Below are 26,491 nucleotides of genomic sequence, written 5' to 3'. Positions count from 1 at the left end.
ACTTTTGAATTAGAAAAAAGTTGCTTTTGTTTTGTTTTGTTTAAGACAGAATCCTGCAATATACCCCAGGTTAACTTCAAATTCAGGATCCTCCTGTCTCAGACTCCAGATGTTTTTAGATCTCAATTCTACCCACTTACAGGAGGGATGGATCCTAGGACTTAACATACTATGACCAGCCACATTTGTAAAGTGGGGTCACAGCTGCACTATCTTAAAGGAAGCCTATCAAGGGGACTTGTGATTAAAAACAACAACAACAACAACAACAACCCCCAAACTTCAATTAGTCCCTTCCACTGTTTGAAACAGTTACTTCACTCTTCTGACACTGTAGGGTCAATATTCTTAATTTGTCTTAAACTAAAAAGTAAGAACTAAGCTCCTGAGGCCACAAAGCATTATAAAATTAATTATGATTAGTTAATAAAAAGCATGTTTAACTGTTATCCGAAAGAATTTTAAATAATACTAATTATAGCCTACTAGATTTACTTTGATTTCTTGCAGCCAACTGTTGAGACTTCATGCAATTTCAAAATATATTCTAATAAAATTAACTTGAGATTGAAATTTATATTAAGGCTTATGAAACAGCATTTGTGTAGACTAAACATTAATAAAACTCTAATCCTTAGACTGTCAGAATTTCACTGTATAAAAATTTCTGTGGGAAAGAAACCACCAATGGCCACTGAAATGTATCAGATTCATTTAATTCAACATCAAATGTGCAAAAAGTGTAATTAAAAAATTGTTCAGGTCTTCCTTTAGTGTTATGTAAAATCTCAACAATAAATTATTAAAAGAAAAAAAAAACCCAGCAACACTGGGATACAGTGCTGCTTTGCTTAAACCATTTATGATCCTAGTCATTTATTGCTTCAGACCTGCATATTAAGAGTCTGGCCCAGCATTAGGGAAATACAACGGGTTTCAAGTTGGGTTTTTTTTTTTTTTTTTCATTCAAGGAGACTCCTACTCAAAGTAGTACATGGTCAGCTTTTAACTACAAACAACTTTTCCTCAGTTAAAACTGGATCCCAAGTTTCTGAAATGATAAGGAGATATTATAGATAACAGTAAAATTTAGATGTATCACATAGCAGAATTTCATAATAGCTGTTCATATATCAGCTTATGTAAAATATTTAAAAACTTTTTATTACACATTATTTTTGTGTGGGGTGTGTCTGTATGGAAGTCAGATGACAATTTGTGAGATTTAGATTTGGTTGGTTCTCTCTAATCATGTGGATCTCAAGAACTGAACTCAGGATATCAAATGTGGTGGCAGGTACCTTTATCCACTGAATCATCCTGCTGGCCCCAGTTTCCTGTAAAGTCTTTAAGATGAATTCTAAATTTCTATCATGATCTGAAATTTGTTGTATTAATTTAGATAAAAGAGATAAGTATCTGAGATGGAGCCTTTCCTTCAGATTCTTCAACAGACAATTTTGTTTGCTGTCTCTATCAAATGTTCCCTCTTAAATTAAACCTCAACAGCAGGAACTATCCATCTCAAGGGTGTTATTACATATGCTGCCTATGACTAAAAGTCAACATATTTCTCAAAGAAAACTATGAAACACAACTTGCAATATTTAATATATTATCTAATTACACTTGTAAAGTTCAGTTTGAATTGGTGCCATGCTGAGGTTGGTTGGACAAAGATGTAAGAAACTAATCAGGTATTTAAACTACTAGACAGGACTAGAAGGGTTTCCTAAGCACAGTTAAAAACAGGCAGCCCTCAAGAAGCTTCTCTCCCTACTAAAGTTAGTGGAAGTCAAGTCAATAATTACAGCTCTCCATACTCTGTTCGGTTGTGAGCCTGGCCTTTAATGGCATACCCTTTTAAAAATGTTCTTTGCATTTGGTTTTACTCATTGAGAAAAGGAATGGATAGCAGTTTCTCTATGCTACAGGCAACTGAATGATGTATGTGCCAGTGAAATCCATCATTTCATGGAAAACAAGGTTGACTTCAAAACTCCAATCTTTCAGTTAAAATTTTGACAAAGACTTTACACATTACAATCATATTCTGAGTTGCATAATCATTTCATAAATGCCTATCCATGAGTTCTCTCAACTATAAACAAGGCTGGCCTCCAACTCAATCTCTTTGACAATTCAGTCAGAAATGAGTCTAAGAGGAAGTAAAAGAAACCAAAGTTTAATCTGAGGTGAGCAGAGCAGGACAAAGATTTGAAAATTTTGTTAGATGAGATAAAGATAGTTCATAATGCCTTTCAAAGATGCCTTGTAAACAAGTAGGACTTCTTAGGAAATGAGATTTGGGAGCATGAAGAAATTCCAACACTTTTTTTTCAAGACAGAGTTTTCCTGTGTTGCCTTGGCTGTCCTGGAGCTTATATAGACAAGGCTGGCCTCCAACTCACAGAGATTCACCTGCCTCTGCCTCTTGAGTGCTGGGATTAAAGGAGTGTGCTACCACCTCCTGGTGAAATTCCAACACTTCATTCCTTTTACATTGGATCTGGGCACAAATAGCCCTAAGAAGTCCCTGAACCACCAAAATACAATCAATAATTAAAGAGAAGACATCTTGTGATTTCTATTAAGCCATACCTCCTACCATTTCAGAACTATGTTTATATTAGTACTATAACTTAAATGATCATGAACTGAAGCCTCTATTTATAAAACAGCAACTAGACAATGCACCTTCTTCAGTATTTTCATAGAATTTGAAGTGCAGCTAATATTCTCTTATATATATTATGTGGTAGTAATCATCTTTTTGGTATTACCTGATGCTGGCTTTGCAACCATGTAGAATTTAAGCACTGAGTGGCTATGGGAACTTCCACTGATATCCAAAGGAAGGACTTGAGAGCCAAGTAATGTGTAGCAAAATTAGAATCCCTGTGGGAAGCCCTTGAAAGGACAATTATGTGAAGCTCTAAGAGTCATCTTTAAGCTGACATGGAGACTCTGGAAAGTCAGAGATGACAAAAACATGAAGTATTTGCCAAGGAAAGCCATAGGCAATGAACAGAGCCAGCTCAGTAGAGAGGTCATGTTTTGAAAACACAAATGTATTATTACTAAAAAAGGTGAGGCATAAATGTATTCTAAAAAAATAATAGTTTAAAGATAAGATTTTCATATTTTGATCAGATATAAAGTTGTCTGTATACTTTTAATCATGACATTGAACAAAGTTTGTCTTTGATCTGTAAACAATGTCAATTTATCTGAAGAGGAAGCAAACTCTTATGATTTTAACTTGAACTTGTTTTAAGCAGCCATCATTTTGGATTAACTTTACCTTCCCTCTCTCTTTCCATTTTTTATTGTGGTGCTGCAGACTGAACCCAAAGCTTTGCACATTTAATGCAGTCAATATACCATGAACCTATAGCAACAGCTCTTATGTTTTCAGACAAGGTCTCATGATCAAATTTGATTATCCTCAAACTCTTTAATTCTCCTGCCTCCACTCTAAGTGCTAGGATTAGTGGTGTGTACCACTATGCCTGGCATTAAGAAATATTCAGACACACAGAACTTTAAAATATTAATAGTATTTAAATATTTAAAAGGTAGAAGAGGTTATAAGGTTTAGAGCTCAATGAGATATAAAATCAAAACCAAAAAGGTAGGTTTAAAGCACACACAAGGATTAAAGGTTTATGCATCTAAAAGAACTTTTGCAGGGTTGGGGATTTAGCTCAGTGGTAGAGTGCTTGCCTAGCTACCCAAGACCCTGGGTTCGGTCCTCAGCTCTGAAAATTAAAAAAAAAAAAAAAAATTTGCTTTATAAATGTTTTAAAAGTACAAATAAAAGTTTTTTCAATAGAATTATTTACAACAAAGTGAAAAATTCACAAAGTGAGAAATTCTTATGAAGCATCTAGCATAGTTTTACATATATTTCCCACTATCTGAGGAAATAAATGCAATTAGATCTTAATGTTTGCTATTTATAAGACTTCATTATTAAAGGGTGAGTTTCTTCTTCTTGTTTTTTCGAGACAGGATTTCTCTAACAGCTCTGGCTGTCCTAGGACTCACTCTGTGGACCAGGCTGACCTTGAACTCACAGCTTGCCTCTGTCTCTCAAGTGCTGGGATTAAAGGTGTGTGTCACTACTCCCTGGCAAGGGTGAACTTCTTAATAATTTCATTTAATACTATTCTAACAGGTATTAAGACTTTAATGTTTCACATTATTTTAGCGTGTGTTTGTGTATGTGCACACACATGAAGGTACCATAGTGTGCACATGGAGGTCAGAGGACAATTTGTAAGTGTTGGTTCTTTCCTTCCACTTTTCCGATCATGGGGATCGAACTCAGGTCACTGGGCTTGGTGTCAAGCACCTTTGCCTCTAAACTATCTTGCAGGCTCAAGACTTTTTTTTTTAAAAAAATTATAATACACATTTATTTGCTTATAATCATGAACATTAAACTTGAACAGAATGTTTTCTAATGCAAAAACAATTTTAAACACTATACAACTCACAACATGTATTTTGGAAATACTTTATGGATTAAAAGATGATTTTGTAATAGAGAATGACACAGCACCCAAGTTCAATATGAATTAAATTTATGTATTCATGTCTTTGTATAATATAAACTTATCTACCAAGTTATCTAGGGTTATTCTCCATGTAAGAATACTGATATTGAATGAGAATCTATACATATTCCAATGAGAGATAAACTTGACTCCTAGTGCCATCATTTAATGGTGATATGACAGGTTATCCCATCTCTCTATGCCTCAATTTGCTTCTCTGCAAACCAACAAAATTTGATAGGCATGGTCGTGCATACCTTTAATAATAGCATCCTAGAGGGAGAAAGAAGGAAAGCCTTTGTGAGTTCAAGACTATGCTGTCTATATATATGAAGTTCCAGGCCTGTCAGGGCTGCCTCAAACCAAACGCCAAAACAAAGCATCAAAAGTCCCTCTCAGGGATATCAATAAATGGCATCCATATAACTATGAGTTAGAAAAATTAAGTGAGTAATGTACCAAGAACACTGAGTACAGTGTCTAACAGTAGCAGCAAAAGCACAACTAATTTATAGAGAAATCCAATCAACACTTGAACAAGGATTTACAGTATGGGATCCCCCATTCCTCACCCTGAGATGAGGTTTCTCTGTGTCATCCTGGCTCTGTAGACAAGGCTGCCTCAAACTCAGAGACACCCCCCCCCCAACCTCCCAAGTGCTGGGATTAAAGGCACATGCCACCAAACCCGAATTTGAGATAGATATTTTAAACTAAGGCAGCTATGCTCTGATTTGTTCTATCTATCAGGGTCTATTATTAGTGAAAATCAATAGGATCAATGTATTTGTTAAAAACTCCTCTTGTAAATCATACACTTGGGTGACAAACCAGGCTTGCCTTTTAAAATACAAAACATTCACTTTGTTTGCTTGTTATTTTTCAAAGAGAGTCTCACTATGTAGTCCCAGCTGTCCTGAAACTTGCTATGTTAGACCAGGATGGCCTCAAACTGGGCCTCCAGAATGCTAGAATTAAAGGCAAGTGCCACTAAGCTTGGCCAAGACTTTCACTATTGATATTAACTATTCTTGAAGATCAGACTAATTAATGCTCTTAACTTTTTACATAAGACTGCACATATAATTATACTTCCAATTCCTAAAACTTGCAATTTTCTGAAGCCTTTAACTATTCAATATACATTAGAGAAATTAGAAATCATTTTTGATTGAGTTGTGCAAATTTGTTAAAGAAAATGAACAGGAACTTACTGGTTTGTTTTCTTTCCAGACTCACAATTACTACTTGAAGGAATTTAAGTTTATAGAGAAGTTACAGAAAACCGCACTGGAAACAACAGGATATTACTCAGAAAACAGAGTAGGCATGAGTGTGGATAAGGAGATAGTGGATAAAGACCTATGTTTGCCTGAGGACAAAGCTTTAAACTCTACAGTGGCTGGCTCAGTTCCTATTAATCCACACCTTTTAGCTTCCTTAGGAAGAACTCCAAATAGTTCTTGATAGCTTGGTAGGGTATGTGTAATATACCTTAATAAGAGCACTAATTCTATAATGGTATAATTACGGACGTATAACTTAGTCTATACTTTTTTTCTTCATTTTCAAAATATGAATTTCAGATTAAAAATTTAAGATCTTATCCTGAGTTAAACCTTACTAAGAGCCCACTTCATCAAAATACAGCTCCAGTAAACAAGCCAAAGAAAGTAAATAAAACACGTTGTTTTTCTAAGCAGAGACTTCTGAAAGAATTTAATGTTCAGGATATATTATTTTTATATGACACTGGCATTTTAAGTATTCTCAACATAAAAACTGGGAAAAAATGTGGCTGTGTTTAGAAACAATTAAAGATGGCCTTTATGAAGAAAGTAAAATCCTCCAAAGAAATAAAATTAATTTATACAGTATTTTATGAAAAAAATGGATATATTCCTTTAAAAAAAAAAGAATTACTTCTCAAGTATTTCCTGGAAAAACAGCTGCAAAATATTTTGGGCTTTTCACTACACTGTAAACATCTATAACAGATGCAACAGGAATATTTAATGCTACTATCATAAGGATTTCACTTTCTTTTTTAAACTAATGTATTTATTAAATACTACTACAGAGATAGGGTCCTGAGCTTTGTGAGACTCTGAAATGATTACATAATCCAAGTATTTAAAATTCCAAGTTTCAACTTATATTTTATACTATTAATTATACAACGTGCTCATTTTGTTCATATAGTCATCTCAATACAATAACATCAGGTATAGTACATAAAATCTAATCCATTAAGTCTTACCAATTTATGACCTGATGAGACACTCTTGTGGACAACATTCAGTCCTTAGAAGCTAGAATAACCCTCCAACCATGTGAGGGCATCACAACTTTTAAACTTTCGGCTTTCGATCATTATTATGTCACATTCCTCCTCCGATGCTGAATTCTAAAAAAAATTCTAGCAAAGAGTTTAAGTAAATAAGTGCTTTAATCAAATAGCTTTTAAAATCGTTTATAGCAAAGGTTTGTTTTACCATGATTACACAACTGATATTTTTAGATGTAAAATAATTTGAAATATTTGATTTGGATTCTTAAAACTTAAAATTCCAACACGGACTTTCAGGCCACCAGGATACTTATCAGTGAAGAGTCAAACAGAAATGGAACCAATTAAAAGTTCAAGATCATGATCCAGAAATTCTGATTTAACACCATCAACCTGATATAGACAGTTTTAACCCTAAAGAATGGCACTGGAGCACTACTCTCTGGTCCATATCCATGTATGTTTCTAAACTCTAGTGCAGCTGGCAGGACCATAAAAATCTGCAGGGATCACTTCAACGCTTAAGAAAGCATTCCATTTTTATTTGACGTCTCTGTCTGTCTATACTCCTCCCAAATTATGAAAGTAGACATGTTGGTAAGAACAAACTTTATCCCAAGCTATATGTACAGAAATAAATAGTATATCCTGAATTATTCAGCAGTGGTCCTGGAAACCATCTTGGTACGGGTGTTGAAAAAAACTGGGGAAAGATTTTTAAAATGGCCAAAACTACTTTGTTACAAGTTATCTTCTTAAATTATTAATTTTTTGCCAGAAAGTTTCCTATTGGCCATCTATTTAAATCCCTAAAGAATGACATCATTAAAAACATCTCCTGTCTGATATTCCTATTTTTATTTTTAGTTGCCAGTGATCCACAGCAAAGGCAACAACTGTGGATATAGTTTTACCTAAATTAACACTCTAAATAAAATGAATTAACAGGTAGAAGGGAAAAGAGGAGGAAAAAAGAAAGAGACCCATTATTGAGGAAGAACAGTATGTTCAAAATTCAAGACAGTTTTGGAAAGGAAACTCTGCAGCTATCTTAGGATATCTGACTTAAATGTATGCGGTGCATTATGCTGCCACAGACTTTACCTTTGAATGGAACTTTTCTATCATACAAGGTTATTTACAAATACAATCTTTCCAAATGTAATCTCACAACACATTTGATGTCATTAAAATTATATGAACTGGATTTTTTTCCCCAAAGTGTAAGCTTAGAATGAAATCACCTGGTGAAGGCAAAAATCCATATTTATCCAAAGCTGTGATCACTGTATTATCACCAAATGTCCATGAAAAATTTTATGTCAAAATACTCACTTAATATTTTCAAAATATCTAATTTTGATGATTTATTCTGTTATGGGGAAAATCCCACAAAAAGCTAACATATACAGTCCTATTTAATAAACTAAAGGCTTCCTAAATGTGTATTGATAACACTGGTAATTTCCTTGTCTAGTAGGCCTGAATGAACTAGCTAGCCATTTAAAGAGTAGACTGCTTGACTCTTTGTTAAAGGACTTGCTTACACATGGCATGCCTAGGAAGTCTTTGGAAAACAGAATTAAACTAGTCATATATAAAGCAAATTCTGTTATTTTACTGATAAGCTTATAGGTAAAAATATATGCATATTATGCAAATGTAATTTCAGAGTTAAAAAAACTATGTTTAAAAATACAAAATTTCTACTTCAATTTTAAAAATTGAGCACACATTTTAAGAAATTAGTTACATAGGACAGGGCAATATTTGAAGTCTTATTTTAAAATGAATCTAGGTAGCTGAAATACTTATAGATGAATAAAGATTAATCAGCCTTTGAAATGTTAACATTAGAAATTCCTTTTATGAGTACCTAGAAAGCTTTGTTAACCATAATCTAACAATATCTCTATTGTTAGGAAGAAAAATCTCACTAGCTGACAATGTACTGTTGAAAGTTTTTAGTTTAGAACTAGGTTTATGCTTACCATCACTTATTTCACCTTCCTTTATGGAAAAACAAAACAAAACAAACAAAAAAAACCCCACAACAAAACAAGAGCAGGAGAGCAAGGATAAATGACTTAAAATTTCCAAGTATTAATCTGAAAGGTGACAGACTCTGAATAACAAGCCTATAAGATCTCCCCAGATAACTTTTTGGGGAAATTCCTTGAAATACTAGGGGTTAAACCCAGGATTTTGAGTTGGTGAATGCACTACCACTAAGAGCTATCTATATTCCCAGCCTGCTGTTTGCTATTTGAATGCGTTATCTTTGGAGTCACACACAACTCCATTTTCAAGTATAAACCATATTTCTTTTAAAATATTTTAAAAATTCTTAAGACTACCCATGAATATGTAGACATAATTTCACTGCTGTTCAAAAAAGTTCACTACACATATATTGTTCCATATATTATGTATTAGGAAAATGAACTTAGAAATATCTAAGATAATCATTTAATCCAAATATTCCTGACAGAATAAAAACATGGCAAGACCACATGTTCTCAGAAATTAACACAGAAACTACAATAAATATGCTATTACAGGTCTAATTATTATGACAATAACCAAAAAGTTCCTACATGCTGATATGTGATTTTTATTTTTGTGTGCACATGTATGTATGTGTTCATGTATGTGGGAGTAGATATGGAGACCAGAAGTCTACATCAAATGTCTTCCTCATTCACTTCGACCTCAGATTTTAAAATAGGCCTTCTCATTGGCTGACCATTAAATCCCAGGGATCCTCTCCAGTGCTGGACTAACAGATATGTGTTGCTATTCCCGGCTCCTCCCCCAACCCCCAAATGTGTGCACTGGGAACCAAACTAAGGTCTCATGCTTGCACGGCAAGCACTTTACCCACTGAGTCATTTCCCTTGCTCATTGTCCTTTTTTTCTTCTTTTTTAAGTGCTGAGGCTTGGGGCCAGGGTCTCACATACGCTAGACACAAACTTAGCATTACCACTAAGCCACATCCCTCAGCCCTATGTAAATTTATGAATTTCTAAAGGATATAACAGAAAATTTTAAAAAATGAAATTGGAGGTAGGAGAAGATATAATGGAGTAATAGAGTAAATGGAGGCCAGTTAAATACTCTCAAGTATATGTAATAAAAAACACTATATACTTTAGCAGGAAACTACATATTTACTCTGAGTTGACTTTCTTTGATACAGGGTTGGTTCCTCTGTGTACCTTTGCCTGCCCTGGAAGTTGCTATGTAGACCAGGCTGGCCTCAAATTCAGAACCACCTGCTTCTGCCTCTGCCTCTGCCTCCTGAGTGCTGTTATTTAAAAAAGGCCTGTGCTACTGCTATTGACACAGTATACGCTAAGTAACTATAGGCAGTGACAGCCATACTGCCTGCACACATACTTCAATGTACAGAAATGGAGGATACCACCATTTCTGGTCCAAATACTATAGAATTAAAAAGCTGAAAAAAAAAATAGCATCTTCCAAATCTTTTACTATTTATAATAATGAATCTTCAAATTCTGAAGAGATAAACTGTCTTAACATGAAAATGCTATTTTTAAAGGATATTTAGCAAAGGATAATAAACTGTAATTATTTTCATATATTAAAATTTGTTTCTTCCAAATATAACAAATATTTATTTTAGAAACAGCCAACTACAGTCCAAATACAGAAGCTAATTTTTGATAATCCACAGCATTTAAAAGTTCTCTTATCAATTACAAAAACCAAAATATTCAAAGATTTATTTGCGGTATTAGTTTGAGAATGTGTGGGCAGGCATCTAAAGAACTCCATCTACAGTTTAAGTCAGCCATATATATCTCTCCAAATCTTAAAAAAATAAAATAAAATTTCATCTAATACTTCTTCCCCAAAGGCTTATAAACTTATGTACACATGAGTTTAAATACACTGAAGTATGAACCTAAGTTTTTAAACTGTCTAGGAATACAATGAAAAAACAAAACAATAACAAAAGAAAGATATATTTGTTCTAGTTCAGTAATTTCAGGGTATATTTAAATTTTCTTTTAGTCTGAGCAAGTCCAATGATAAGCTTTTCCTAACAAATCTTTGCTATAAAGTCCAAGATTTTGTAAAATAGCTTAGTGAACTGATTTACACAATTTTGTACTAATTAATGATTTGGTTTTCTTAAAATATGGTGAGAGATATAAATAAATAATAAATCTCACCCTGAAAATTACCATGACCCTGAAAGTAGGATGGGTGACTTAGGTTGAGTAACTCAAGCAAGGAAGAAAGGCGGTATACAACGGAACAAAATCATGTAGACCAGTAAACAGCTAAACAATTCTCACTGCCAATTCTAAAATCCATCAGTGTGCAGAAAATAGATACCAATGTCAGGTGTTCTGGTTGAACTACAGAAAAACTAAGAAATGTTTAGGAACTAATGAAACAGTATTGCAAAGAATAAGGTTAAGATTTATGGTTAAAACTGGGGCAGCAGACAATTGTCTAAGAGCAGATACTAACATTTTCTCTTCTTTTGGTTAGGAAGCAATATTCCCAAATGTTCCCATTTCTAAAACATACTTTTTAATATTATCTCCTCTCCTGATCTCAATGTTAGGTGCTATTGCTTATGGTTCTGGTTTGACCATCTCTTACCCTACCTACTCTCTTCCTTAGAAATCTAGCCTGTTCTAAAGTTTGAACTCTAAATACAGAGAAAAAAATTTCTTCAGTATCTTACTTCTCTACCCAGTTGCATACCTGGATATTTCTACCAGTCTGTTAACTAATTCACAGAACAGCTAAAACCATAAACCCCATTTATATATCTATTCAAACGAATTCTTTTACTAATGAGCATTCTCTCAGTCAACTGGGTTTTCAACACTCTGGAGTCATTTGAGTGCTTCCTTGTGGTCCTCGAGTTGTAAAATCTTACTAATTCCTACTTTTTGACAATGATACATTTTCTCTGTTCATTCAAATTTTTCTTCCCTGTTGACTTTATATTATACATAAATCAAATCCAACTATTTTTCTTATACTTACCCACACATATACGTAAGTCCTATACTTTCATGAGTGATCCACAGTACCATTCCTCTCACTGGATTGCTTCTTTTCCTCAGTTTTCTAGCTCTGAAATACCGAACTCTACCCACTTTCAACTAAGAAAGCTACCTCCTGAAACAGTTTTGACCAATCACTCCAACTTTCCTTGTGAAGTAGAAAGTCTGCTTGACTATTATAAAGGGCCATTATTTTCAATTATGTGATAATGATTCTATCTTTTCCCAAAGTAAGACCAAGCTCATTAGAAATAGGTGTTGAGTGGCTGGAGAGATGGCTCAGCAGTTAAGGCACTGGCAGCTCTTCCAGAGGTCCTGAGTTCAATTCCCAGCAACCACATGGTAGTTTACAGCCATCTACAATGGGATCTGATGCCCTCCTTCTGGCATGCAGGTGTACATGCAGATAGAACACCATATACATAAAATAAATAAATCTTAAAAGTAGGCATTGAGTTTTATAATTTTGCTTTTCTTGATATTATAGAAATCAATAAGTGTGTCAAATAATGGCATCTAACCACTTTCCTTATTAATTTACATTTAAATATTGCTGCTACCATAAGGACAAGCTAATTCAAGGAAATCATGTATCCCTTATAACTGCTTACCACTTATTGACTAAATTTACCTGATTTCTTCATGAAGACAAAACACTCCAAGTGTTTATCCATAAAGCAAATACTTATAAGCATTCTGGTTTCCTCCCTTTGATCTCTCTAATGCTTCCTTCTCTAACTGACATGACATTTAAGAGATCATAAAACTAACTGCTGTAATTCTTACATTAAGTTTTCATAGAGAAAAAACTCTTAATGATGTTTGATTCCCAATGATTACTGAGACAGGTTTCTAAACTAATTCTTTAGATTTAAGAGAACCAAGAATGAACACAAATTTTCAGATAGTCAAAATTTAGCATCACTAAAATGATAGTATGTCAGGATACCACAAAAAATTGACTTTACAATAATTAATATACCCTCTTAGAAAGTTAATTATATAATACATACTATTTATTGGAATGAAAAAAGCTTAAGAAGGGGCTGGGTTTTCTTTGAGCTATCAGTATCACTCTCCTTCTATTTGTAAGTACTCCCATTGATTGTTTCCCAAGGACTCCACAACTGACAAATGAGGAACACAAAAGATTGTTTCCCAAGGACTCCACAACTGACAAATGAGGAACACAAAAACTATGATGGTACCTAAAAGGATTGAGAGTAGCTTCAATTTCAGTACATAAGTGAGGAAAACACAAAATTTGAATATAGACAAAGGCAATCTGGCTACTGAAAAACCTATCAAATTATTAATTATAATTTAAATATAGGAAGAAACAAAGGAGAACTGGTAAGCTAAAGAGGAACAGCATATTAGTAGTTATTCATAGTTTGAGTGTAAAGACACTTGATAATTGAAAGTATCCTGGCAGGAGAAAAAGGTTTCAGTCCTTAAAATTGGGTACAAGCATGGACCTTCAGATACTCAGGCATGATTAATGAGGGCTCAGTGATTAAGAGTGCTCCCAACTATTCCGGAGGACCCAAGTTTGGCTCCTAACATCCAGGTAACTAACTGGATGCCCCTTTTCTGGCTTTTGTATGTATCTACACACTAAGCAGCATTACCCGCCCCTGCCCCCCTTAAAATAAGTCTCAAAAAGGCTACCCCCACTGATGGAGAGAACACAGATAGATCATATATAGGACTTATGGTCTCCTAAAACCAGTGATTCTCAACCTGTGGGTCACAACCCCTTTGGGGTTGCAGGTTAGATTCCTAAGAGTGGCAAAATTATGCTATAAAGTTATGAAGTAGCAACAAAATAATTTTATGGTTGGGAGGCACTAAAACATGAGGAACTGTATTAAAGGGTCACAGCATTAGGAAGGTTGTCCTAAATTCTTGAATGGTTCTATTTAACAACAGAATTACCTTTGTAAAATACTTATTTGGTAAATTAAAAAATCAAACAAACAAAAACACATAACAAAAGTTATAATTTGGGGTTGTGGATTTAGCTTAGTGGTAGAGTGCTTGCCTAGCAAGTGCAAAGCCGAGTTCGGTCCTCAGCTCCGGCAAAGAAAAAAAAAAGTTATAATTAATGTTTTAAACTTAGTATTACAAAAATCTTCATCCCGTCTGCTATAAATAGAACCATAATGCTTTTCTTGGTGTCAGTTAACAAACTGTAAGTATTTGCCAAATAAAGTTGGATAAACTGTTCTGTTAGAACTAATAAAGCCAGTCACTTCTCACTTTAGATTGTGTGTGTGTGTGTGTGTGTGCGCGCGCGCGCTCGCGCGTGCATGTAGACAGATGAGAGGGCAATGTCAGGTGTCTTGCTCTATCACTTTCCTCATCTCATTTATCAAGGTGAGGCCTCTCACTGACGCTGGACCCTGCTGATTGGCTAGACTGGGAAGACGAGCAGGCCAGTGAGATCCTGGGAGTGGCCTTTTGCCGCCTTCTAGTGTCCGAACCGCCACATCTGGATCTTTTTGTACATGGGTGATAAGGATCTAAGTTCAGATCTACTGCCTTTTTCCCACCCAGAAATACATTTTAACCTATAAAAAAAAAACTATAAAGATGCAGAACTTGCCCCATTTCTAAGATGCTAAAAGTATCTGGTATCTACTAAAAACAAGTATTTAGCTGTAACAACAAATTATGAGCAAGTAATTTCTGTGGTTGTCTTACAATAAAATTAAAAGACCACTTTAATATTAGATCAAAATTATAGAAAATAAAGACCAAACCTTTCCACAATGTATTAATGAAAACAATATATCATTCATACTGACATGACAGCTTATGAAAGCTAGATATTACAAATAATTACATTTGAATACTTATCGTATTCAAATAGAGTACATTTCCTTTGAATTCAGGAAAAGTATAAGGTATATCTCAAGTACTACTTGAATGATTAAAACTTCATCTGTTTCATACTATAATCTACTTATATATTTCCTTATAATACTTTATACTGTTAGAGCAAAACTAATTAAAACTTGATTATATACAGTGTATTACAAATTTAAAAAAACTTCCTGTTCAAAAACTTTAAAATAATTTTTGGTTAAGTAAGGAACAAACCATCTAAAAGATATAAAGTATAAAGTATTAGAAAATATCTCTATAGTTATACACACAAACAAATCAAGACTAAAAATTAAAAGAAAGTTTTACTTATTTACTATTAGGCAATGCAGACCATGTCTTAATATGACATGTACATGCACTTAGCAACTCTCTTTTCTAAAGAAAGAGGTAGTAGAGTTGAGTCCATGAGTGTTATCCAAAAATATGCCAGAAGACACAAATACGTTGCCAGGCAGAGTTAAAAGAATCTAACAAGCTTTGTGGGAATTTAAAAAACACTGTGCTCAACTCCTATTAATTAAACACAGAATGATGGATTGCTAATAAATATTCAGCCAAATAACTGAACGAAGCACATACTATTTAAAAATGTATGTTAAGCAGAAAGATAAACCAAAGTATCTTTTGCCAAAAGTGAAGTCAAAGAGGTTGTTGTTGTTGTTTTAAGTGAAAAATAAGACCTAAACAGTAAAAGCAATGTTTGGGGGGCCTATACATTGTTTTATATATATATATGAAATTCTAGCAAGCAAATGTGACAATTTTGTGTCAAAATTAATGATAATTTTGTTATCCAGGTCTTGTCCCTCTTCCAATTTTTAATTTTTGAAATAGTTTGTTTTATTATAAATCCTATAAAACAGCACAAAAATCAAGACTGATTTAATAGAAAAATGTTTTGCATTAAAATATATGAAGCAAGTGACTCTCAAGACAATGGAATATGTAAATCCTTAAAAATAGATATGACATGCACAGGACGTAGTAAAATAAAAAGCACATTTATATTACAAGAAAATAGTCTTTTTGGTTTATTTTGCTGCTTTGTCCCATGCTAGATATCATGTGATTTCCACCCCCCTTTAACAAAAACCAGTTTTATGCAAAGCAATTCATGCATACACTTTTGCATGTATGCATTCCATATCAAGTAATCATACCTATCCCAGAGGCTCTTTGATTCCTGAAACGTGTTCAAATGGAACGCTTGGTAGAAAGCTGTTGAAGGATTCCTGTGAGATCCAAGAATCAAATGGAAATGAAGTTGAGAATGTACAGTATATTCAGTACTTATAAAAAATTGGAAGATTTTAGATTCTCATACAGTGTAACCACTTAAATTTGAAAAAGGAAAAAGAAAATGTTGAGATTGTTTAAAACAGTACTTTGGAAGAAATTATAAAGCACACAAAATTCAAAATCCACAGTAATTCAGGATCAAAGTTCTAAAGAAGAATAAATAACAGATAAATACTAGCGTTTAATTGTGTGCATATATACATAAATGTAACCAGCACGGAGCCTATCAACACCATGTTGTGTCAGATGCCTTAATGAGGTCATCTATGGTTCTAGCTATTGTTCTCCAGAAGCATATCCACATACAACACTAAGGTATAGCTTTCTAGGATTTGTTTAAAGTGAGAAGGGTTAATGATGAGTAATGAAGAGTCCTTCCTTGGTTGGATGTGATACATTTCCACTTTAAGTTTATCTGTGTGTAGTTTCTCTGGGCTAGAAGGGAAAAGCAATGCAATTGTATGGAAGCATTCTAATTTCTTGTATGAGTATAATGCTCCCTTTAAAGGGGAAAAAAAAACCCTACCAATTTTATCACTCATTCCTACTATCCCTAGGGACACATTCCCTAGGGCCAACACCACAGAACTGCTGGTAAGTTCATGTAGGCCAACTCCAGTATGTACAACTGACTCTGTATGTCAGGAAATAATTACTCAAGGAACAAAGTTTTTTACTAACCTGGGTTCCTAACAGTTTTCACTCATTAAGCATAATTCTAATGTCTTCCTCACCATCCACCTGTACTTTAGGGGAGCTAACATGTACCTGTCACAATCATCCACTCAATCAATCAATCTTTCTTCTCTGAGGCCACAAGAAAAAAAAAAATCAAATCTTTTGATTCATGCTATAGTATAACAGCAGCAAAGAACATACTTATACCCAGTGCTATTCAAACTGCTTTACATTTATTGACTCAATTTCTACAACAGCCCTACCTAAAAGGGATAAAAGGTAACTTCCCAAATGTCAGCAGGTGGCCTAATTTTATGCTTTTAACCACTATATTAAGCATATCAGAGTTAAAACCTGACTTCTCTAGCTCTTCTTTTAAATAACATTGTTATTAAGTTATTAAACATTATGATTAAATAATACAATTGTTTTATTGAACCTTGTCCAATAGTTGAAGACTTGTGACCATATCTAAATAAATCTTCTGGGTACAGTCAATGCTCAATTGCTATTATAATTAAACAATAATCTTCAGATGCTTTTCTGAAACCTTAGTAGGTAAGTGCTTTAAGAAAGGTTTCTGGATTACAGTGAAGTAAGAAAACTGTTTCCGGGGCTGGAGAGATGATTGGCTCAGCAGTTAAGAACACTTCTTGTTCCTGAAGAACACTCAGATTCAATTCCTAGCACAGATGTCAGGCTCACAACTCACTGCAACTCCAGCTTCAGGAGATCCAACCAACACCCTCTTGTGGCCTTCACCAGCACTGGCAGACACATAGCAGACACTCACAGAAAACACATGTGTATGTATACAAGTAAGTGAAAAAGCAAAACAAAACCTTAACACTATTTACAAAGTTGACTGCAACAGCAACCAAATATCAACAATCATCAAATAAAAACAATAGAATTCTGACTTCAAAAACCTCAATTGAATCAAGCTATGTTGTATGCACAATCATTTTTTTATACAGCATTTTAGATTTTAATCAGTAGATACCACTTTTGCTAAAGCAGAAAAAGCAGACACTGCATAACAGAGAATCACCAAAGTAGCTGTTGGATTAATTAGGACATTTTAACAATGTGTAGTTTTTACTGATTTCCTTATTCTATTTCCTTTCTATTCTCTGAACCCTTTTCTTAACTAGGTCTAAGGCAATCAAAAGCACAGAGAGCATCTGCCAACAAAGTTTAAAAGGTTACTAACATCTAACTTTTGTTAGGCTACCTTTTTTCCACTGTACTTCAAAATCAAGCCAGCCAAGTAAGATAAAGGGCAAATAAACTGAAAACCTAATTTGGCTCCTCCCACCAAATTAGGATTGCCCAGGACCATATGAGAATTGGATTGCTATTCCTTATATTGTTTAGAAACTTCAACTTTAATGGAATGACTCAAAGAAGGCAGGAGGAGGAGACTAGTAAACTTTGAAGTTAGTCCCCAGTTCGGAATTACAAATTCTTTATAAAGAGCACTTAAAATTGAATATATTCAGAGGGATGACATTATAAAAAGAACTTCAGATATTTTGAATTTGGAAATATCTACATTTTAGTGGTTTTGAAAAATGTCTACAAACAAGAAAAGAGCATTTTCATTTAGATGATTGCAATAAATTCAAAATAAACTACATTTTATTCTTCTAAGAATTGCTTTACTTAGAGTAGTAGTTTATATTCACTCCAAATAAGGTGTTTGAAAACTGGTTTCAAATGCACTTTCTTGCAGAGGAGAATAAATAGTCAAAATGTACAAAAGTTTAATATCATGTCAGTTACAATTTTATGCTATCAAGTTTTATTTAGCATTGAAATGATCTTATTAACAGAGGTTTCCCTGAGACATCAGTACTCTCAATTTTTAATGTCATTTTTTTCTCTATTCCCTGGCTTCATATACTAGTCTGTAACATTAATTTCCCAGTACATATATACCAGAAAGTGACCAACAAATATAACACATATCCACTTGCTTTAACAAGACATTCTATTTGTAGGGTAACTATAGTAGGGAGACAAAACACATATGCATATTCTACATCTCAAAATAAAGCTAAAATGCTGGTGAAATTTAAAGGGAAAGGTATGTGAGCCTTAATTCAACTTCTCTTTCCTATGTCAAAACTCAACTTTTAAGATTTAAATAGAAATCGGACAAAAACTCAACAAAGGCCATTCCAAATTTATGTGTGGATTTTAAGTATTTGTGAGTATCCTTCAGGCAAAAGGTCACAACATAACCTATCAGTCCTTACAGTAATTTTCCTTTCTTTTCACATCATTCAATGTTTGCTAAGTAATAAAGCAAGGAGTACTTTGGAGTGGCAGACCTAAGTGTCTATGTTTTGTCATGTTTCCTTAATCCATAAAAGAGAATAAAATACTTGTGTACAGTACACAAATGGGATTATGTTTATATAGGGTTTGACATAATTAAGTTTTTTATTTTGCCTTTTTGTTTTTTGAAACAGGGTTTCTCTGTAGCTTTGGAGCCTGTCCTGGACTAGCTCTGTAGCCCAGGCTGGCCTCGAACTCTGAGATCCACCTGCCTCTGCCTCCCGAGTGCTGGGATTACAGGCGTGCACCACCACCACCTGGTCTTAAGCTTATTTTTATGTTGTACAAAATCCAACTTTTGGTAGAGAATCTTAACATGTAACAAGTATCTCATCGCCACCACGGTACTGTTGAAGCAATGGGAATACTTAAATTTAGAACTAGGCGTACCAAATCATTTAGTACATTCTACCAAATAACAATTCTGACTTTTGGGCCTCAGTGCACCTCCGCCACAACTCAAAACACAACTTTATCACACTTTAATGTGTAATACAATAATCACCAAAATGAGTACTGAAGTAAGTTGTAAGATAAACACTACTTTAGCAATAAAAGCTTCAAGAAAAGCTTTTAAGTAGCAACTATAAAGTTAATGTAAGAATCTAAATTTACTGTGGTATTAAGGCCTTTACTCTGCTTCCTGTCAAGTTAATCAAATAATTTCCCAAGTATGACAGAGTCTCCCTCTTCAATGTCATTATACAAGCTGCCACTTCTCTGAACTTAGCAAGTTATTTCTCCTATCAGTGATCTAATGTGAACGGCCCTTTTAATTAAAACTCAGTTCAAAAGTCAGCCTCAGAGGAATGCACAAATAATGGATTGATCTGAAGAAAGGAACTGGGTGGCTGGATAACAGAGGTAAGAAGTCTTCAATTTGTCCGGGTTGAACATTCTGAGTTCTGAACTATATACATCCATGCATATGCAAAGACAGTGTCTGAACCAAAGCCAGTCTACATTATGAAATCAAATTTCTGAAAGACTGTTTCCCACAAGCACTTACTGTCTACTCCATCAAAGACTAACACATATAACAAATATAACCTAATCATGTAGACTACTACCTTGGAAGAAACAGAATCTCATTTCGGTACCCTAAACTACTTGGAGAACACTACAACAATGAATGTCTGGAATGTTGTTCCTTGAGCTGTTTACTTTGCATTCAATTTACTTCTTGAGTGAGTATTTGAGTATTTAAGTAAAGAAGTAAGCTTCATTTTCTTCCTTCCAATCAATCAGTCATACAATGGTAGTGGCAAAAAAGGGGAGATTGTGACCAAAAAAAGGTTCATCCCAACCTCATCTAAAAGTGTGGGTTCAATAGGACCAGATAGAACCTTAAAATATGACCAAGTCCAAAATGCTAACTTTACCGATGGGGGTGGGGGTAACTAAGGGGAATTAAATGACTTGATCAATTAACTCAGCAGAGTAGTTGGAAGAATCCAGATTAGAACACAATTTGCTATAGTCCTTACTATATCAAGACTAAAGTAGTATTATTCTCCTTTTCCATGGGCACCAGCAGGCACACAAACACAGGCAAAACATCCATCCATATCAGTCGTATGCTTGCACATCAAACCTGAGGAGAACAGGACTAGTAAAATCTGTACCATTTCAAGGGTAATCTGCAGAGTTTGGAGCTCGAAATATTTGCTCCAATTTCTGTAATGTATACTTGCCACCATACTATCTTATGCTATAAATCACACACATAAAATTTAATACTTTTAACCAGTACTTCTCAACATGTGGGTCAAGACCCCTTTGGGGTTACATGTCAGATATATTACAGATATATCAGATGATTCATAACAGTAGCAAAATTATAGTTATGAAGCAAAAAAGAAAATAATTTTTGTGGTTGGGGGTTGCCACAACACGAGGAACTGTATTAAAAGGTTGTAGCATTAGGAAGGTTGAGAACTAATCAAAGGTAGGTATCCTCATTTTTCACATAAAGAAACAGTTTACAGAGCTAAGTGACTGGTTTAAAATCCATTACACCAAATACACAGCAAACAGTAGATTTTAATTCAGGTATATCTGACTTAACTATCTGTAGTGGTCATTTAGCTGTTAATACACAAATACACTGTTGATTTTATTTAATCAAAAGAACACCCTTTTCATTTTTGTTTGTTTCCATGGCAGAGTTAAAGTATATAAAGAATTTGTTTGGTTTAACACATATAACTTCCCAAGTGGTAAAACTACAGTTCTATTTTAGAAACTAATGGGCTTTAAACTCTGCTTTTGAAATCCTTTATTCATATATTATTCAATTTACCTGTTATATAGGCTGCTAATAAAAAGTAACAGCCTAAAAGATTCAAAATAGATTTAAAATATTCCAATGTTCTTTATAACTGACATTTGCCAGAAAATGTTTATCTTCTATAGTGTGAAATTCCAGCCAAATTTTAGTGAATACTTACAGAAAAAGAGATTGAGGTAATTTAAACCAACATTCAGATTTCACTTGTTTACTCTACCTAGTCTGACAAATAGAATATCCTAGGTAGATAGCAATAAAATTAGTAACTTAAGTATCTGCAGAATTTTCACTTCATACACAAATAAACTATTTTTATATATAGAGAGATAACGTTTTCTTAGAATATAAGAAACATAGCTATATCTCTTTAACAACAATTAGCACAGCTTACAGAAATAAGGTTATTTAAGTCTGATTTGGAGTTTTAAATTTGAAAGAGAAGGGGGCTGGAGAAATGACCCAGTGGTTTAGTATTAATTTAGCAGAGGAGTGGGTTTGACTCCCCAAATCCACTTAGCAGCTCATACGATCTGTTACTCCAGTTCCAAGGGATTCAATGCCCTCTTCTGGTCTCCAATGGCACCCAGCAAGCACATACATGGTGCACATACATACATGTAGGCAAGACATCCATACATATAAAGCTAATCTAAATTTGTTTAATTTGAAAAATTCAGAGCAACATATATGAAATTTCATCCATCTGACTCATTATGCAAATATTTATAGGGATAAATGTTTTTATATGTACCTTCAATTTATATATCTTCAATATTACCATTCAAGTTTGAAGTATACACACTGAAGTGTATTTATTAGTGCCATGGAATGATAAGGCAAGCTGGTAAATCTTTATGGGAGGCATATAATTTTGTTTTTTGAGACAGTGTCTCATTATGTAGCTCTGGCTAGCCTGGAATTCATTATGCAAATCAAGTTGGCCTTGAACTCAGACACCAATCTGCCCCTGCTTTCCAAAAAGGCACCTAACTTTTGCTTTAAACAATGCCAGGCTAAGAACATAACAAATATTGAATAATTAGTATGTTCTTAATTTGCTATGGGAAAGATCAAGGATTTATGTATGCACATTCTTTGTAGATGTACCCATCAGTATTGTGCTATCTAAAATAACAGCTTAAACCACTAGTTGAGTATAAAGAAAAAAAAACCACAAGCTTAGAGGTTTATTCTACTACATGAGCTTTGCTGCATAATACCCCACAAACAATACTAACAATTAAGATTTATTTTTAAAAAAATCTGGCCTTTTTTTTCATAAGCATCTAGTAAGGGGTCAACATTTACGGTACACTTAACTAGACAGACTGGCTTTTTTAAAAAAAAAAAAAGGATTCTTTTAAGATTTATTTATTTATTATGTATACAGAAGAGGGCACCAGATCTCATTACAGATGGTTGTGAGCCACCATGTGGGTGCTGGGAATTGAACTCAGGACCTCTGGATGAATAGTCAGTGCTCTTAACCTCTGAGCCATCTCTCCAGCCCCAGATTGGCTTTTATAAAGCTCCTTCTCTTTATATTTATTAAAGAGTAATACAAGCCAGGTGGTGGTGGCTCATGCCTGTAATTCCAGCACTCGAGAGGCAGAGGCAGGTGGATCTCTGTGAGTTTGAGGCCAGCCTGGTCTGCAAAGCGAGTTCCAGGGCAGCCTCCAAAGCTACAGAGAAACCCTGTCTCAAAAAACAAAACAAAACAAAACAAAATTAAAAAAGAGTAATGCAATTAGTAAACAGTATCTCCTCTGAAAAGTAAATACAAAATGGTCTAAAACAATTATCCAAAAGTAAAGAGTTACAAGAACCAGACAACTAGTTCTCATTATTGTCAAGTTTATTTCTTCTAAGACAAACAGATGTTATTCTACTCTTATTTTCTTTCATCAACTCAGGCCATCATGAAAAATCAAAAATCAAAATCTCTTTTCTACTCTTCTAACATCCATCTTTCTATTAAGAAGAACATTGGGAGGTGGAAGCATCTCCTTAACAGATTGCTATTTGTCATCGAATGACACTGTAACTTCCCTCCCAGACAAAAATGATACCCGTGGGTTGGGGATTTAGCTCAGTGGTAGAGCGCTTGCCTAGCAAGCACAAGGCCCTGGGTTCGATCCTCAGCTCAAAAAAAAAAAAAAAAAAAAAAAAAAAGTATCAGATGCATAAATCCTAGTATCTTACCATCTCCAAGTAAATTCTGTCAGAGCCTTAAAGAACAAATGTATTGATACTGTGCTTATTCTCAGGGGTACTTATTAAATTATTATGTAAAATGACTTATCACATAGATGATTTCATAGATTTATGATCCCATATGCTTCTTTCACCTACATGAAAAAAATCTGTACTAAAATAGTTACTTGGAATGTTTCATCCCTATACACGTTTTTCTTTAAAATAATAAACATTTGGCTCAAATTAATTAGTTCTCAATTAAAAAAGTGTCCCTGTGAATATCAAACTCTTATTGATATAGCTGTAGGAATTTCAGCTTCTTTGGAAAATTAGCCTTTTTGTTAATTCAGAATTTCTTTTATTTAGATCCATGTTTAAAACTAATGTATATTTTAGTAGTTAGATATTTCTAATGAATATATCATCATCAGTTTTTTTTTTTACTAAATAATGTCATGTATACATTTGATTCTATGCTTTTGTTTTGTTTTTTAAAGATTAATTTATTTATTATGTATACAGCATGTATGACTGCAGGCCAGAAGAGAGCACCAGATCTCATTACAGCGAGCTACCATGTAGTTGCTGGGAATTTAACTCAGGACCTCTGGAAGAACAGGCAGTGCTCTTAACCTCTGAGCCATCTCTCCAGCCCATTTTGTTTTGTTTTTTGAGGCAAGGCTTCTCTGTGTAGCCCTGGCTATCCTCGTAACTCAGAGATCGGCCTGCCTCTGCCTCCCAAGTGCTGGGATTAAAGGTGTGTGCCACCCTCACTGATTTTACACTTTGACTACCTACTCCTTGGTAGGAATGCATTCCCCAAGTCTTAGGAATAAGACAGTATCTTGCTCGTGATTTACTCATTAATTGTAAAGTTGGAAGATCAAAATTTCCTTCATGATGCAATAGATTAAAAAGAACACACAAAGAAAATAATTCAAGGAGCTTTCATATTTTTAAACTCATGTGCAGGGAGCCGAATGAGGCCTTTCTGTAATATAACTCTTTTTTTTTTTTTTTTTTGGTTTTTCGAGACAGGGTTTCTCTGTGTAGCTTTGCGCCTTTCCTGGAATTTGCTTTGGAGACCAGGCTGGCCTCGAATTCAGAGATCCTCCTGGCTCTGCCTCCCGAGTGCTGGGATTAAAGGTGTGTGCCACCACCGCCCGGCCTGTAACATAACTCTTAAAAAGGGGTCTGTAGGTTTTACACCAAAAGAAGAGGATAATGTTGTTCCTGGTATGTATTTAAATAAATCCTCTCACTTAAACTTCAAGTTGAAAAAGAGAGAAGTCCATTAAATATATACATATGGACACTAAATATATGTAAAATCCATTAAATATATATATATATGAACAAATTTGTATTTATCATGCCAGTTAGCATTACTAGTCATTAGCAAACTATTCAAATTAAACAAGACACAGAGGTATATGCCACTAAGGGATCCTTACAATAATCAGCTTTTCAACTGTCAGTTAGACAGTTGACAGTTCACAATTATAGCCATTCATGAGTTCCTGGAATGCTACCTTCAGAGTTCACACTGGTCAGTTATTTAGGGAAAACAATCTGTACTGTGCTCCATTTAGGGCCAGTAATAGTTTATATCTCCTCTAATTTACAGTAAAGGAGTCTGTTAAATGTACAGGCAGTTTAAGCAAATTTTGTAATGTTCACTGTAAAAGTGGCTATATAATTCTTTATCAACCATCATTATAACCACTTTACATGAATTCAATCTGACAAGTCAATGTGTAATCATAATTTTTTTCTACTCAAAATGGCTTGAAGAATCTCACAACTTGATACTTAATAATGTCAGGTCAGCAGGCAGGTAATTGAGACCCCTTTGCATCAGCCCTTTTAAAGGTGTCATAGTAGTTGTGTACTATAAATGATCTCAAAATTGATTCATATAGGACTTGTATGGAACAAAACCATGACAGGGCTTCAAATATATGAAGCTAATCCCATTTTGTTAACCTCCCATTTCCCTTCTTTTGCTTAAAAACAAAAGAACAAAAACTGTTCACTAAATTTGGAATTTAAACAAAATAATGAATATTTACAAATATTTCCCTTAAGATCTAAATGTATTAACCTATTCACGAAGTTTAGGACATAATTCCTCAAGACCTCTCCAATTTATATCATATTTAATGGATCATAAATAATGCTGCAGATTGAGAAAGTAACCTCAAATCATTCTAAAAGTAATATTTCTAGTAAGTACTATTCCTTAAAAGATATTCATCTGGTTAATTTAAATGTGTGCCTAGAAAACCATTATTCTCAAGTGCAAAACTTTACAATGCCCTCTTTTATAAAGACTTTCCTTTTAAAAAACAAAAAATAAAACAAAACCCTATTTCTAATTAATGGATTCATTCTTTCACCAGGTGTGTTGGTCCAGTGACAAAATATCAAATGTGTAAGATTACATCTTGGAAACCAGCATGCTAAATCAATGGTGCAATGCAGAATTGAAGACTGGGTTTGTAAGGGAAGAAGTGGCACCTTTCAAGTGGGGTTACACACATCAAACCCTGAAAAGGATTGACTGATGCAGCTAAGAACAATGCTATAGCACCATCTGTAGTTAAGACACTCATTATATTAGGAAATACGGTTTCTGAGATTACCTTTACTACAGTAAGGTAAAATATATGCATCTGTAGCACGTATTCAAAAGGAGTATGCTTCAGAGTTTCCATTTGTCAACAGATTTCTGCTTCAATAATATATTATTATCCTTTTAATTTCTGAGGAATGTGTTATAAACTGCAAAGTGTGTGAAGAGGACAGGAGATGTATTCTTCATTCATAGGTTTTATGTGTGAAATAGGAGGTTGGGAAAAAGTCATCTATTGAGGAGATATAGGG

At 34.2% G+C, this 26,491-nt stretch overlaps 1 protein-coding gene across 4 annotated transcripts in view; it reads right to left on the bottom strand.

The window, feature by feature from the left end:
* The window catches only part of Tsc22d2 (TSC22 domain family member 2), a 47,674-nt gene that overhangs the window by 17,546 nt on the left and 3,637 nt on the right, over positions 1–26,491 (bottom strand). Inside the window, exons 2-3 of one of the 4 annotated variants that reach the window (XR_004945184.1) lie at positions 15,960–16,031; positions 6,823–6,981 (exon numbers count right to left, since the gene is read on the bottom strand). The exons of 1 other annotated variant lie outside the window; for it this stretch is intronic. Coding sequence is in view for 1 of the 3 variants with exons in the window: in XM_036189890.1 (XP_036045783.1) it covers positions 15,960–16,031 (72 nt within the window). In the remaining 2 variants the exon portion in view is untranslated. The remainder of the gene's footprint in view (positions 1–6,822; positions 6,982–15,959; positions 16,032–26,491) is intronic. 2 more of the 4 variants (XR_004945185.1, XM_036189890.1) reach the window with 2 other exon arrangements.

The sequence above is a fragment of the Onychomys torridus genome, chromosome 6 (genome assembly GCF_903995425.1).
Source record: "Onychomys torridus chromosome 6, mOncTor1.1, whole genome shotgun sequence".
NCBI lineage: Eukaryota > Metazoa > Chordata > Mammalia > Rodentia > Cricetidae > Onychomys > Onychomys torridus.
Note: the sequence above shows the minus strand (reverse complement) of the source record. Positions and strands in the feature narration are given on the sequence as shown.